This window comes from Silurus aristotelis (assembly GCF_946808225.1).
Source record: "Silurus aristotelis genome assembly, chromosome: 19".
Lineage (NCBI taxonomy): Eukaryota > Metazoa > Chordata > Actinopteri > Siluriformes > Siluridae > Silurus > Silurus aristotelis.
This window is the reverse complement of record NC_139592.1, coordinates 11,590,077-11,604,557: the sequence shown is the minus strand read 5'-3', so window position 1 is coordinate 11,604,557 and position 14,481 is coordinate 11,590,077. Positions and strand designations below refer to the sequence as shown.

General features: G+C 41.7%; 2 protein-coding genes across 14 annotated transcripts in view; one reads left to right on the top strand and one right to left on the bottom strand.

Moving 5' to 3' along the window:
* The window catches only part of foxp1a (forkhead box P1a), a 44,889-nt gene extending 43,187 nt beyond the window's left edge, over window positions 1–1,702 (top strand). For all 8 annotated transcript variants that reach the window (XM_083570184.1, XM_083570183.1, XM_083570182.1 and 5 more), the window contains one exon: window positions 435–1,702. In XM_083570184.1, the coding sequence (XP_083426310.1) occupies window positions 435–594 (160 nt within the window). In that variant the 3' untranslated portion in view covers window positions 595–1,702. The remainder of the gene's footprint in view (window positions 1–434) is intronic.
* The window catches only part of tns2a (tensin 2a), a 42,773-nt gene continuing 29,545 nt past the window's right edge, over window positions 1,254–14,481 (bottom strand). For 3 of the 6 annotated variants that reach the window (XM_083570074.1, XM_083570077.1, XM_083570078.1), the window contains exons 18-28: window positions 12,422–13,816; window positions 12,016–12,181; window positions 10,008–11,794; window positions 9,555–9,686; window positions 7,855–7,950; window positions 7,308–7,385; window positions 6,508–6,585; window positions 5,826–5,994; window positions 5,645–5,713; window positions 4,469–4,498; window positions 1,254–3,506 (exon numbers count right to left, since the gene is read on the bottom strand). In XM_083570074.1, coding sequence (XP_083426200.1) covers window positions 3,365–3,506; window positions 4,469–4,498; window positions 5,645–5,713; window positions 5,826–5,994; window positions 6,508–6,585; window positions 7,308–7,385; window positions 7,855–7,950; window positions 9,555–9,686; window positions 10,008–11,794; window positions 12,016–12,181; window positions 12,422–13,816 — 4,142 coding nt within the window. In that variant the 3' untranslated portion in view covers window positions 1,254–3,364. The remainder of the gene's footprint in view (window positions 3,507–4,468; window positions 4,499–5,644; window positions 5,714–5,825; window positions 5,995–6,507; window positions 6,586–7,307; window positions 7,386–7,854; window positions 7,951–9,554; window positions 9,687–10,007; window positions 11,795–12,015; window positions 12,182–12,421; window positions 13,817–14,481) is intronic. The other 3 variants (XM_083570076.1, XM_083570079.1, XM_083570075.1) reach the window with 2 other exon arrangements.

Here is a 14,481-nt window from a genome sequence, read left to right as displayed (position 1 = left end):
TCTGACCTCAACCCCTTTGAACATCATTAGGATGATTTGGAACGCTGACTGCACCCCAGGCCTCCTCAGCTTACCTACATCAGTACCAGTACCAGACTTTACTAACACCGTTGTGTCTAAATGAGCACAAATCTCCACAAGTAGACTCCAAATTCTAGTGGATCATCTTCCCAGAGGAGTGGAGTGAATTATAAGAGCAAATTGGAACTAAATATGGAATGCGATGCTCAAAAAGCACATACCATACTTATGATTAGGTGTCTGCAATCTTTTAGCAATATAGCATATATTATTTATTTTTTAACGGTTTAGATGCGCCTGATGACTTTTTCCCCTTGATTTTTCTCCCATCATGCTGAATGTTTTTGTCCGTTTTATATGTTTGTACGTTATTGCGGTTTTCTCTGATCGAGGTGGTTTGGTTGTGTGTGCAGACAACATGCTGGATTTAAAGGGCAGCAGATGGAGAGGGAGTATTTGGAAAGCTCCATGTCTCCAGAGATGGGAGATGGACACAGCCCTGATCTCGATCACGACGCAGATTACCCTGAAGAGCACGAGCCACAAACTGCTCGTCCCACCGCTTTTTCTTGAGGATCAGCCATTCCACAGCCACCTAACCAGCTAATCAGTGTACCAGCAGACTCGCAGAATGTCCACAATTTCCACTTGGGAACAAACTATTTATTCATGGAGCGACCTGTCATTTGTTTTGTATGCAGGGGACTGACCTCGACGGTACTAAAGGGCTCCTCTGTGTCGAGCTCCTACACGTAACTGTTAGCCCATAAACTAGCAGCGAGGATGTTCAGGGCGGGTCAGTTACTGTTTGTGTCTCGAGTCTAAAGAAGCACTACACACTACCTAGATGCAGAACCTAATCACTGTAATCAGGTGATTTATGTTAAGATTATCGCAAATACTATTTTTGACACTAGAAGCACCTAGGACCAGTCTTTTTCTTCGGTTTTGATGTATGTGTAGGAACTCTGGGAACTTAAATTCACCCTGCGTACGAGTCTTCTCACATCTGCTCAACTGTTTTTAATCGCCACTGCCTCAAAACCATGCGGTTAGTCAACATATTGAGTCACATTTGACCTAAAGTATGTGCCTGCCCATTTATTATAAGTCTGCTCACTGAAATCGTGAATGTCTTTCGAACTTTTTTTTTCTTTTGCTAGTAGAACCAAAACCAAAGGGGGAACATTTTTATAACCAGCACTTGATGAATTATTATAAAAAAAATTTTAATTAGATTTTTTTTCTTTTTTTTTTTCTTTTTCATTTGTCCGTTTCCTCTTGTTTGTATAGAATGTTATGATCTAAAATGTTGTAGAAACTCCCCAAAACACTGGCCGAAATGTTCGAACTGTTGCTTTGGGTTACAGTGATTTTAAAGTGAACGTCGCTGTATTTGTGTGGGACGGACTTTTCGGCTAGACTTTTTCGGTAGGTGTAATTCCCCTGCTATAAAATCAACCAGTTACCAAAGATTGTAAATCGCCTTTTATGATATGTACTTTGTTTACACAGTCCTTTTTGATATATATAAATACATATATATATATATCCGCAACTGAAATGTTTTGCCTTACAGCTAAAGTCGAGACTCGGTGGACTGTACTGAGTGTCCTTAACGTTGCATGGAATGTGTAATGTTTAAACCTGATTGGACATAAAGTATGAAAATGTGTGAAAAGTCTCTCATTTTTCAATCAAACTTTTCAAATGCGTTGGTTGTTAATTGAAACAACGTGAAGTTTTTCGTTACTTTCTAAGATTCTTGTGGGTTCATCCTGAAAGTGGTGCAAACAGACGAAAACATTTGCACCGTCTGCAGATTTTCAGTCATCCGGGTGATTTTCAGAAGTAAATCTACACTATCGCTTCCCCCTTTTTAAACCTTGAAGCCGTTTGGATGAGTAGTGAGAGACGTCCTGGAAATTATTATACAGTTCAGTTGCCTTCACAATTCCACTAGAGCTTTATATACGAGTACTGCAGTGTATCCAGGCGGTTTACTGATTTCTTTCTTCTTTGCTTTAGATTTTGTTCTTCTCAAAACATTTACAGCAAATCAACCTGTGAACCAACTTCGTGTTTTACTTGAAGGAATGTGTGCAGACTTTGTAATGAATGAAGGAACACATCGACTGACTTAATTGGGCTTTAGACACAAAATACACGTTATATTACAGGAGGAAAAAAATAAAAAAGCATCTACTTGGTACCACGGCTTTACATTTATTATATCCATTTATGCTTATATTGAAAAAATAGCACTTTATAAATCCATTTCATATAAAAGTGTCCTTCCGTTAAGTATTTTTTTTTAAATCACTTTCCAAGTTGCATCTAAGTGAATATATTACTACATACACAGATCAACAAGAAAACAGTAGAATATATTAAAGCTGTCGCTCATGTCTCATCTTTCAGAAAGCCACAATAACTTTAATACATGCAAACGTAATTTGAACATGACGGGAATAAAAGCTTATAAATACGAGCGCTCAGCAAAGCTTTTTTTTTTTAGTAAGTAAAAACTTTAAACCTCTTTTGGTTTACATGAACATGTTTATGCCATGAAATGGAAATACATTAATATAAATTTAAAAATAAAAATATTTAGGGAAGAATATGAGAAATAAAGAAAAAAAAAAAAAAAACTCACGCTGGTCATCTTTCTCGACAGGTTGAGTTTGTGGGCCCATGTTGAGTACTGAAGCGGAAGCTGAAGCTTATTGTGATCTATTCTTTCCTGACTTCATTCTTCACTTCTAAATAAAAATGACCACGACGTTTTGCCTCCTGATGAACCTATTCACACTAATGTGAAACTCGTTTCCTACCTGATCCCACCACCGTCTGCCTGCTCCTCACACGCCTGTCTCTTCACCACGTCTCGTCCTTACACCAACCTTCCCGAGATAACTCTCTAAGACGTTCTGCTGCGCTCTCGTTTACCGTGTCCCAGATCAGAACACCGTAGCAGCCAATCTGTGTAACTACTTAAAGCTGATTACTGAAATACATAAAAATAATAAGACTGCTGATAGTCGGCTGTGGAGATATTTGGTATTTGAGTGCATTATTGTCTTTATTAAAAATACTTTTCATACGGTATAAATCGACAGTGCTCAATATATTCCTACCTCAACCATTGTGATCGCTAATAGTGTATTATTAAACCTTTACTATGACATCATCACTGTTTTTCACCAATTTGGTCTGGTCGCTTTTTTTATCTACACTAGTTTGCAGTGCTTTGGTATCTCTTACACTTTATTACAATGAGCCTCTTCGACTCAGTGATGGACTGATGATGATGATGATGATGATCTTCTCTCTCGCTCTTCCTCTAGCGCTGCTGTGGCCCCAGCATGACTTTGTTGATGAAGTTGACGATAGCAGTGGCAGGCTGCTCAGGGTCGAGCTCCGCAAACAGGTGACACACGTTCTCTACCGCGCTGCCAGTCTTCTTAGCTACAAACCCAAACACTCTGCAGGGAAAAAGCAGAGACGTGTGAGAGAGGATTAGAGACAGATGGCTGTGTACTGAGTGACAGGAAGCTCAATAGATTAATTACGCCACTAATTTATTAATAAAGACAGTAATCAATTTATTGCCAGGGTGTAAGTGTTTTAGCATCGAGTGCTTGCACCAGAAGGTTAGAGAACAATGTTATGTTTAGTTTATTTATTTATTTATTTTTATTATATTTTACATTTGTCCATTTTGGGGGGGCTTTTCATGCACACTGGACATGGACAAATTCCTTTAAGGATCACAGTTGGAGATTTGGAGAAGATGGCAATGTTTCAGGGGACAGTTTTCCAAGTAAATACTTCCTGAATCCCAACTTATAAAAATGTAAGCCACCAGATCACTAGACACTGCTGAAATTTATACCACTGCCAGGATCAGATGAGACGAGAAAAAAAAAAAAAAACTCAAGGGTTTGGCTTACAAGGAAGGTCATTCAGAATAATAATAATAATAATAATACATTAAAAAAAAAAATTCCACTTGTGTATGGTGAGGGATGTGTGGAAATGTGTGGCTTATCAGGATACATGTACCAGGATGTAATCGAATGAAAATCTGCCTCTGCAAGCCAGAAGCTGTAACCTATCCTTACCAAGGGTGCCAATAATTCTGGCCCTGACTGTAATTTGTAAATATTTTGAAAAATCGCTTGAAATAATAATAATAATAATAATAATAATAATAATAATAAAAAAAATATATATATATATATATATATATATATATATATATATATATATATATATATATATATATATATATATATATATATATATAATTTTATTATTATAATTTTTTTTATCTTAAGAAATAAAGGGGAAAAAATTAAAAATAAAAGATGCCAAGCACATGAGCAACACAGACACACACACACACACACACGCATATGAACAGAGAGATACACTGAGCACTTACTTAGATGTTGTGCTGTCTGAGTTAGTCCACCTATAGCAAAGGAAGACGGAGACAAACACTCAGAAACACACGTGCACACACAAAGCTGCAGGCAACTACACAAACATGCTCTCTGTTACACTAACACACACACACACACACACACACACACACACACACACACAATCATACGTATAGTTTCCTCGGTTATCAGTAACATTCTGATTTGTGTTGGTTGGGGTTTTGGTTAACGTCTGCTTCATGCAGGAGCGTTTACATACAAAGGAACAAAACCAAAGCATAGGCAACGACCAGAGCAGTTTTATCTACATACATTAATGCTCTCAAACCCTCCAACTCTGGACACACAGCAGCCTGCAAGTTCATGCACAACCTTTGATTTATACCAATCATTTATTCAATCATGTGTACAAGATCATCTGAGTGAGAGGCTGGATATTCATTTTAAAAAGCAGCATTTTGCATGTGACAGCTAGAAAACACTTTCAAACACATTTTCATGAGCAAAAAGGATAAGAGGATTTGTCACGGGTTGCAGTGGGACGGAACATTTCTGAAAACCTTCCGCAAACTTTTCATGGGAACGTCAGGGTGAAGAATTGTGATAAACAGCTGTGTAGCCTTAAGAAAAGCACGTATCAGTGAGGCTAATTGAAGAAAAAAAAAAGGCTTAAATTTGCTAGGGAGCATAAAGATTGGACTCTGAAACAATGGAAGGAGGTCATGTGGTCTAATAAGTTTTGATTAACCCTGTTCCAGAGTGATGGGTGCATCAGGGTATGAAAAAAGGCGGGTGAACTGATGCACCCATCATGCCTAGTGCCTACCTTACAAGCCTTTGGGGGCAGTGCTATGATCTGTGGTTGCTGCAGTTGGTCAGGTCTCGGTTCAGCAACGTTATGTGCCTAAAGAGTAAGGTCAGCTGACTACCTGAATATACTGACCATGAATCTGACCATGAATATCATTGTTCCCATGAATTGCCTTTAATTCACATATTTTCCCGTTAATTCCCATGGAAAGTTTCCAGTCTTAAAATTATCCATAATGTTGCAACTCTAGATACATGTCATAAATCCCAATTAGCACATTGAATCACAAACGACGCACTTCACTACAGGCCTCCCTCAACACTGATATGTATGAGTTTGTGAGTAGTGTTCAGCATACACTTACCTCCTGTCCTGTGGATCTATGCTGCTAAAAGTCACGCTGTTAATGGGGTAGTGCCTCCTGAAGAACACCCTGGAAATCGACAATATACTCTTATAATATTCTAATATTTGTTTACATGTGGAAGAGTGATAATAAAAACGAATAATGTGAACAAATGAATAGTGTGTAACGGGTTTTGTACCGGCGCTGACTGTCGGTCAGGGTGATGCCTTGCGTCGACACTTTGAAGTGTACTACGGTGGCCAAGGGACGAGGGCTTAGTGACATCATCACGCCTGTCGCTTTAGCAACTGCCTGCGGTCCTGTCAGAGACTCGGTCTCCACCGAGTTTAAATACAGCACGTTACATGCTGAAGGGAAAGAAACAATGAGAACGTGAATTGGAGAAGGAAAGTGCAGAAGAACAGAAAGCAAACAAAAGTGACAAATGGAGGACAAATAACAAGAGCAAGACAAAATGGCCAGGAACAAAACCGACCCTGGTCTGTAGGTGGCACACTCTCTCTCTTCCATCGCTTACAGAAACACGAGTTAATCGTCGGTGTCTGTCAGTAAACTCGTGAGGAAAAAAAAGCTGGATAGTGCCGTATTTTACAGTATAACGCTGCTAAGAGACCGAAAACATGCAGTTGCCTAACTTCATGTGTCTCCGAGGAAGCATTTGTCAGCCTTCACCCTCGGCAAGTAAATATAATATGAGATGGGTAGAGCTGTCTGATGGGTGGGAACTGGTGAATTAGGGTAGAAAATGTGAGGGGGGGGGTGTCAAATTAAAAGGAAAAGAAGGAAGAATATGAGAAGAATAAAAGATTGAAACTAGAAGAATAGGAAGAAGGAGTAAAGATGTGTGAGAAAATGCTGACCTGCTCCTTGTTTCAGTAAGTCTGCTGCTGTGCTCATGTTGCTGACAGGCTGCACTTCCAGGTTCTCTGTTATGGGATCTGAGAGAGAGAGAGAGAGAGAGAGAGAGAGAGAATATGTCAATGTCTAATACCGTTATAAACACCGACAAGGCAGAACATTATGACCGCCTTTCTAATATTGTGTTGGTCCCCTTTTGCTGCCAGAACAGTCCTGACCCATCAAACATTACCAGCAGTAACTTCTTCAGCAAATTCAGCTACAGAAGCTCGTCTGTTACACTGGACAACACGGGTCAGCCTTCCCTTCCAATGTGCCCATTTGGCCGCCCATGACTCTTTCGCCAGTTCACCACTGTTTCTTCTATGGAGCACTTTTGATAGATACTGACCACTGCAGACCACGAACAACCAACAAGAGCTGCAGTTTTGGAGATGCACTGACCCAGTTGTCCTGACCATTTTTCCTGCTTCTAAAACATCAACTTTGAGGGCAAAATGTTCACTTGCTGCCTAATATACCCCACACAATAACAGGTGCCATGCTGAAGAGATGATCAGTGTTAATCACTTTACCAGTCATAATGTTATAATGTCAACGTTACGCCTGATCTGTGTTTTTACTCCGTCAAAACATTAAACCTTACATTAAAGACAGCCAAAGATTTGCACTCAAATACACACATTCTACATGCCTTACACTGTCAGTGACTTTCTGTGCTTGGCCTGATACTCCCTCTGTTGATATTTCGTGTCTTTGCCAGTTCCATTAAAACTCAGTAATGTGTTCTGCGAGTGTTTACCATTGTCAGGGATGCGGAGAGCACTGGGCAGAGAGATGGGCGTAATGGAATGCTGATACACCAACGCTGATAGACTCCCTGTATAATAAATAAATAAAGGTGTGCAGAATTGATTTCAAGGCTTTCATAACATTTACCATGCACCCTTGAAGGGAAATGACATAAAAGTAGCTAAATTTCAAATACAACTTCAAACTAATTTCTAATTGTGTTTTGCTGAAGTGCTATAAAAGTGATTTGTTATATGAATCTGATTTTGATCACTCGGGGAAAGAGTTGTACTGTGAATACACTGCACATGGAGATAAAATCTAGCCTTTGAAAAAAATAGTTTTAATTAGAAGAAATCACACTGAAACATCATTCCAATTGAGGTTTGAATAGTTTAGCTGATCATTAATAGCTTTTAATGCAGCGAACAAACTCCCCATAATTAAGCTCCAGATGTGTTTGTTTAAACTGAGAAACACGATTCTGAGTAAACAGATGTGTTGGGCTTGTTCAGCTGTTTGAGGAACTTTTTCTAATGCTACAGTATGTCACTTACCAAAGTGGGGTTCATTTTGACAGCCTTTGATTTTCACCCCTCGTGGTCCGGTCTCGATTAGGAAATGCCTCACCAGTTGTTCCATCGGATCTCCAACTGCGCAAATATACAGATACACTATAATGCCAAAAGTATTCACTCACTCATCCAAATCATTTAATTCAGGTGTTCCAATCACTTTAATGGTTACAGGTGTATAAAATAAAGCATGTAGGTATGCAGACCACTTCTACAAACATTTGTGAAAGAATGGGTCGCTCTCAGGAGCTCAGTGAATTTCAGTGTGGTACAGAGATTGGATGCCACTGGTGTATTAAGTCCAGACGTGAAATTCCCTCGCTACTAAATATTCCACAGTCAACTGTTGTATTATAACAAAATGGAAGCGATTGGGAACGACAGCAACTCAGCTACGACGTGTTCGGCCACGTCACATCACAGAGCGGCTCAACAGATGCTGAGACGCATAGTGCACAGAGGTCGCCAACTTTCTGCAGAGTCAATAGCTACAGACCTCCAAACTTTGTGGTCTTCTCATTAGCTCTAGAACAGTGCATCATGGAAGGGGTTTTCATGGCCGAGCAGCTGCAAACAAGCCTTACATCAAGTGCAATGCAAAGCATCGAATGCAGTGGTGTAAAGCACATCACCACTGGACTCTAGAGCAGGGGAGATGTGTTCTCTGGAGTGACGAATCACGCTTCACTGTCTGGCAATCCGATGGACGAGTCTGGGTTTGGTGAGTTCCAGGAGAACGGTAGTTGTCTGACTGCATTGTGCCAAGTGTAAAGTTTGGTGGAGGGGGATTATGATATGGGGTTGTTTTTCAGGAGTTGGGCTCGACCCCATAGTTCTTAATGCTTCAACATACCAAGACATTTTGGACAGTTTCATGCTTCCAATTTTGTGGGAACATTTTGGGGACGACCCGTTCCTGTTCTGACATGACTGCACACCAGTGCACAAAGCACGGTGCATAAACACATGGATGAGTGGGTTTGGTCCTGGACTCAACCCGACAGAAAAATTTTGGGATGAATTAGAGCGGAGACTGCGATCCAGGACTTCTCGTCCAACATCAGTGTCTGACCTCACAAATGCGCTTCTGGAATAACGGTCAAAAATTGCCGTCCCAGAAGAGTTGAAGCTGTTCTCGGTGCAAAGGGTGGGCCAACATCATATTAAACTCTATGCATTAAGAATCGGATGTTACTCAAGTTCATTTGCATGTGAAGGCGGACAAGCGAATACTTTTGGCAATATACTGTTTGTATAATATAAAAATGTGCTGTTCAATAACAGATAATTTTTAATAGCAGTTTCTATTTACAGTCACATTTTGATCTGTGCAGGATTATTTGAAGGTAACGTCACTGATTTTTAAATGCAGTTGTGCATTGAGTAGAACAAAACAAATGTCCACTGGGGGATGCTAGAGACAAAACTAGACCTTAGCGTGCGAAAAAGAATATGCACAAAAAATTAACACTGATTCCCTGACGTTCTCTTGCAGTGAACACTTCAGATCCATCTATAAATAAACTCTGGTTCTTGAGACATAAGTTCCCTTGACACTTTTTAATCCTGCCTGCTATTCAGCTCTGCTGAAGTACTCTATGTTCCGATTGAAGGATTTCCTGTGGAAGAGAGATTGTTTAGTAGAGGAAGTGCCTGCACTGTACACTCAAATGATGCTGTACCTTTACTGGAATGATTGCTGAGGTTAGCAGGTGGTGAGGCCACTTTGAGGGCCAAACCATAAGCCCCATGGAAGGAGTTACTGTCCCTGATGAGGAATGCACCTGGCTCCTTTTCCTTCAGTGCTGCAATGGCTGAAGATGATAGAAAGAGTACAGGATAAGTGAGACTTCAAACTCCATTAACAGTTATTTTAAACATTTAACTATTCTTACAAAAAAAAAAAAAAAAAAAAAAAGGAGCTGTGAAAATGTGCTCGGAAAATGTTCACTTTTGTGTTGAAAATCAGCAAACAGAAAAAAGCAAAAAAAACAAAAACCTAGCATCATACAACTAATTATTTTTTGTTAGTAGTGTAAAAAGATAAGCAATTTGGATTAAATGAAAGTAAATGCATTAATTACAGCTGTAAAAACTAGGCGATATTATCTTATGCACTATGCCAATTAACTAACCTTGTTCTCTGGAGATTCCAGGCTTATACCAGAAACGGGAGCTGTCCTGCACGAACTTCACGCTGACTCTGCTGCCTGTTTCACCCTCTGCCAGCCCATCACTTTGCCCACCAGGTACTGTCACTGCTGCAACCATTGGTGAGAAAGTAACATGGTGTTGGCCAGAAGGGGAATGACTTGTGGATGCCTTTAAGGTGCCTGACCTCCCATTGGGTGATCCTGGCAGAGTTCCCTGTCGCCTTTTCTCTGGCAAAGGAGGCTGGCCGGCAGTGCTGTCAGAAGGTGAATAAGTGGAAGTTGAGTAAGCATCAGAGGCACTGCAGGTCATATCTGGTTCTCCAGATGGGGTGGATCCTGTGCCCAACATCAGCTTCCTACCCAAAGTGGCAAAGCCTGGCACAGGGGGTTCAGGTGAGCAAGAGCCATTCAGGCTTCCCAATGGCTGAGGTGAAACCGGAGCAGAAGGAGATAAATTGGGAGTCTCTGAATCAGAACCTGAAGGCACTCCATTGCTGTGAGCTAAAATTGACTCTGGTATCTGGATTTGATTAATGTGCTGCAAAGATTGAGGAGAAACAGAGGATGCAACTGTTTCATTTTGGATTGGTTGAGGAGATGAAGGGGTCAGACTGGCCTCCTTGATTGGCTGGCTGATGCGCTGCTGTTGTTTTTCTTTAGAAGGAGATGCTGGGGCAGAATGGGTAGATGGTACCGGGTCTTGTGGGTTAGTGTTTGTTGTGTGTATTACAGGGGTGGAATGTGTAGTGTTCTGCTGAGAAGGAGAGCATTGTGTGGAGCTCTGATTAGGAGGTGAGCAGTGTGCGGTACTCTGTTTAGGAGTTTGGTATTGTGCGGTACTTTGTTGGGGAGGTGAGCAGTGTGCGGTACTTTGTTGGGGAGGTGAGCAGTGTGCGGTACTTTGTTGGGGGGGTGAGCAGTGTGCGGTGTTTTGTTGTGTGGGTGAGCAGTGTGCGGTGTTTTGTTGTGGAGGTGGGCAGTGTGCGGTGTTTTGTTGTGGGGGTGGGCAGTGTGCGGTGTTTTGTTGTGGAGGTGGGCAGTGTGCGGTGCTTTGTTGTGGAGGTGGGCAGTGTGCGGTACTTTGTTGGGGGGGTGAGCAGTGTGCGGTGTTTTGTTGTGGAGGTGGGCAGTGTGCGGTGTTTTGTTGTGGAGGTGGGCAGTGTGCGGTGTTTTGTTGTGGAGGTGGGCAGTGTGCAGTGTTTTGTTGAAGAGGTGAGCAGTGTGCGGTGCTTTGTTGAGATGGTGAGCAGTGTGAGGTGCTTTGTTGAGAAGGTGTGCAGTGTGTGGAGTTTTGATTAGGAGGGCAGGAGGATTGTGGGGAGAGCTGTTGAGGAGATGAGAAATGTGGAGAGAGCTGCTGAGGAGATGAGAAATGTGGAGAGAGCTGCTGAGAAGAAATGAAATGTGGAGAGAGATGCTGAGGAGATGAGAAATGTGGAGAGAGCTGCTGAGGAGATGAGAAGTGTGGAGAGAGCTGCTGAGGAGATGAGGAATGTGAGGAGAGCTGCTGAGGAGAAAAGGAGGAATGTAGTGGGAGTTGCTGTGGAGAAGGGGAATGTGTAGAGAGCTGCTGAGGAAGGATGCAGTGTTTCTCTGGAATGGATGTGCATGACTTAGGCTCTGTCGATGGAATTCCAACTTGATATGGCTCTGGCCCAGAGATTGTGAGATTTTGTTGGAGAGATGGATTCCTTTTCTCCTGGTGTGCTGTGGAGTCAGTGCTTATCTCTGATGCTCGTGCTTCCTGATCCTGAACACTCAGACTGGGGCTGTAAATAATATCAGGTTAGGAAATTTCAAGGAAAGAAAATTTTTATTTTTTAAGTAAATGCAACTATAGTGGCTATATATTATATAGTTTGAGTGTTTCTAATACTTTATATTAAAATCAGACTAGAAACTACAGTTGCCAAAATAAATCATTATCCTCCCTTGAAACCAAGTTATTGTTATTATATATACAGTATATATCAAGCAAAAGCTCAGTCACCTCTCTTGTGTATGCAGTGGGCTGCTGGTGTGGACTGGAGTGGGTGGTCCAGACATGTCAGAGGGGGTTGAGCATGGCCCATGTGCTTCACGATGTAGCCGTCTGAAAGAACCATGGGTAATATGATCTCGCCATCCTACATTCTCACCTGGAACTCCAGAACCATCTGACCAACGGGCAGAAAACACAGCCTTAAGCATGTCTTTTAAAACAAATGTTATGATGGAATTCATAAAATAAAAGCAAAACTTTTTTTTTTTTTTTTTTTTTGAAATTATAGACTAATATTGTATTTTTTACAAAATAAGTTTAACTGGCTTATAAACCAAAGTGGATGAAACACCCATTTGTAACAAATGAAATTCTTTTATCAGGTTTGTGGTTTAGGAGCTCTGTAGTATCTGACCTGAATGTGTGTTAGAGGGGAAGTGCTGCTGCTGATGGTCTGTATGGATGTAGCAAGAGGAGTAGCTGGAAGGCAGTGGAGACGTGGAGTCTGATTGGTAACCTGAAGCATACCCACGGCTCTCAGAAGGTGAGGGCTGGTAAGGTGAGCAGGGGCACATCTGGTGAGATGTCTGGTAGCTGCTTGAGCCACTGCTATACTTTATATCCAGGGGGGCATGACTGTGTGATCTTGAGGGTTCAGGAAAAGCTGAGTGACCCTGCGGTAGTGGGTCAAAGGTAAAAGCAGGATCGTGCCCTGGGGGGCCATATGGTGACAAAGCAGTTCTTCTGTGCCAATATTCGGCTTCTCGTTCTCTCTCCCATTGCAGCTCTGCCTCTCTGTCCCTGTCCCAATGGAGTGAGACCTCTCGACCCTGTCTTAGCCCTGCCTCTCGATCCCAGTGCAGTTCTGTCCGTCTTGGAACCTCGGATCCTCTGCCTCGCCTTAAGCCACTTTCACGAGAGACTTCGTCCCTTTCCCAGTGCAATCCTTCACCTCTGTCAAGACGTAAAGCATGAAAATCCTCTCGTCTCAAGCAGCAATCACGGCATTGGCAGCTAGGGGGTGGTAGGAGGCCGTCTACAAGCATCACTTCATGGTAGGGTCCGGTTGCTTTTGGGTGGTGTGGGTGGTTGTGTTGAGGCTGGGTGTATGGAAGGAATTCATCTGATCTGCACAGCAGTCGTCCACTAGGGGAAAGTGTGTGAGGGTGAGGGCAGAGATCCTGGGATGGATAAGGGCAAACATGCCTAGAAGGACCATGCAGGTAGTGCTGAGAGCCTTGCTGTCGGTCCCACAGCAGGTCTGGAGGTGGGAGCGACTGGTGCGCGTGACCACCGTGGTGCTGGCACAGCCCTAGCATGTTTGGCGAAGAAACACCTGTGTGGTTGTTGCTGGGAGTTGAGTGGTCCAAGCAGTACCCATTGGGCAAGTGATGAAGTTCGGAGCAACGCTGTGATTTGTAGCCCGTGCGGCAGGAACATGAACGAGCCAAACGGAGCGACCCGGTAGATTCTGGAGGGAGTGAGTCACCATCATCCAAAATTGCTGTCTCCCGTTCACGATCTCTGATAGACCTCTCACCCTCAATCCCTCCAAGAAGCCGATCCAGTTCCTCCCGTTCTTGCTGAGTAGGTGGAGGCCGTCGGGGAGAATCTTCAAGACATTCTAGTGGCACTGATGACTGCCTGGATTCGGTGCTGAGTGACAGGAGATGACCTTGTCTCTCATCAGTGATTTGCCCTGGACTGCCATTTGTGGATGGAAAGGAGGAAGCACAAGCTGCACGCCGCTTCTTCACCTGTGCATACAAACTGCCGTCCAGAGGCCCTCTGGTGTGTGCAATATCTAAAGCTTAAAAATAGAACTCATCTTAAGCCTTAGTAAGAACATGATCTAAATTATAAAAGGTGTGACATTTTCACTAGGGCTGTTAAAATATTGAATCGCAATTAAACGCATGATTGTCATAAGTTAACTCGTGATTAATCGTTCTAAATTACCTTAAAATTACTTTTCAAGTTTTTTTTAATACTCGAATCAACATGGGCATTGACAAATAGGGATGTTTTATGCAAATGTTTGTTTATTTTTAGTGAAACCTTAACATGCAGACAAAATATTCTTGTAAATGTTTTAAAGTAATTATGTTTTTTTTCCAAATTATATTTTAAATTACATGAATCATCAGGACATAAAAAACATTTTTTTACTATGTTTCCACACAGACGGTTTATTTGCTGGACATGTGAACCATGGTGGTTTTTGGTGCTTGATTTAAGACTTGGCGCATCAGTAAAACAAATGTTTAGTGATTAAAAAAGAATATTTCGGTGGAGTTTTTTTCTTTTTTATATCAGAGTAAAGAAAGGACGTCATGGTTTTGATTTTGCCTCTTTTATATGTATTTATTTATATTTTTTTAATAAAAATATAAATAAAAATTTTTCACACCAAAATGTGGGCTTCATTAATCACGCGTTAATACAATTTGTGCCAAATGAATTTGCGTTTAGATT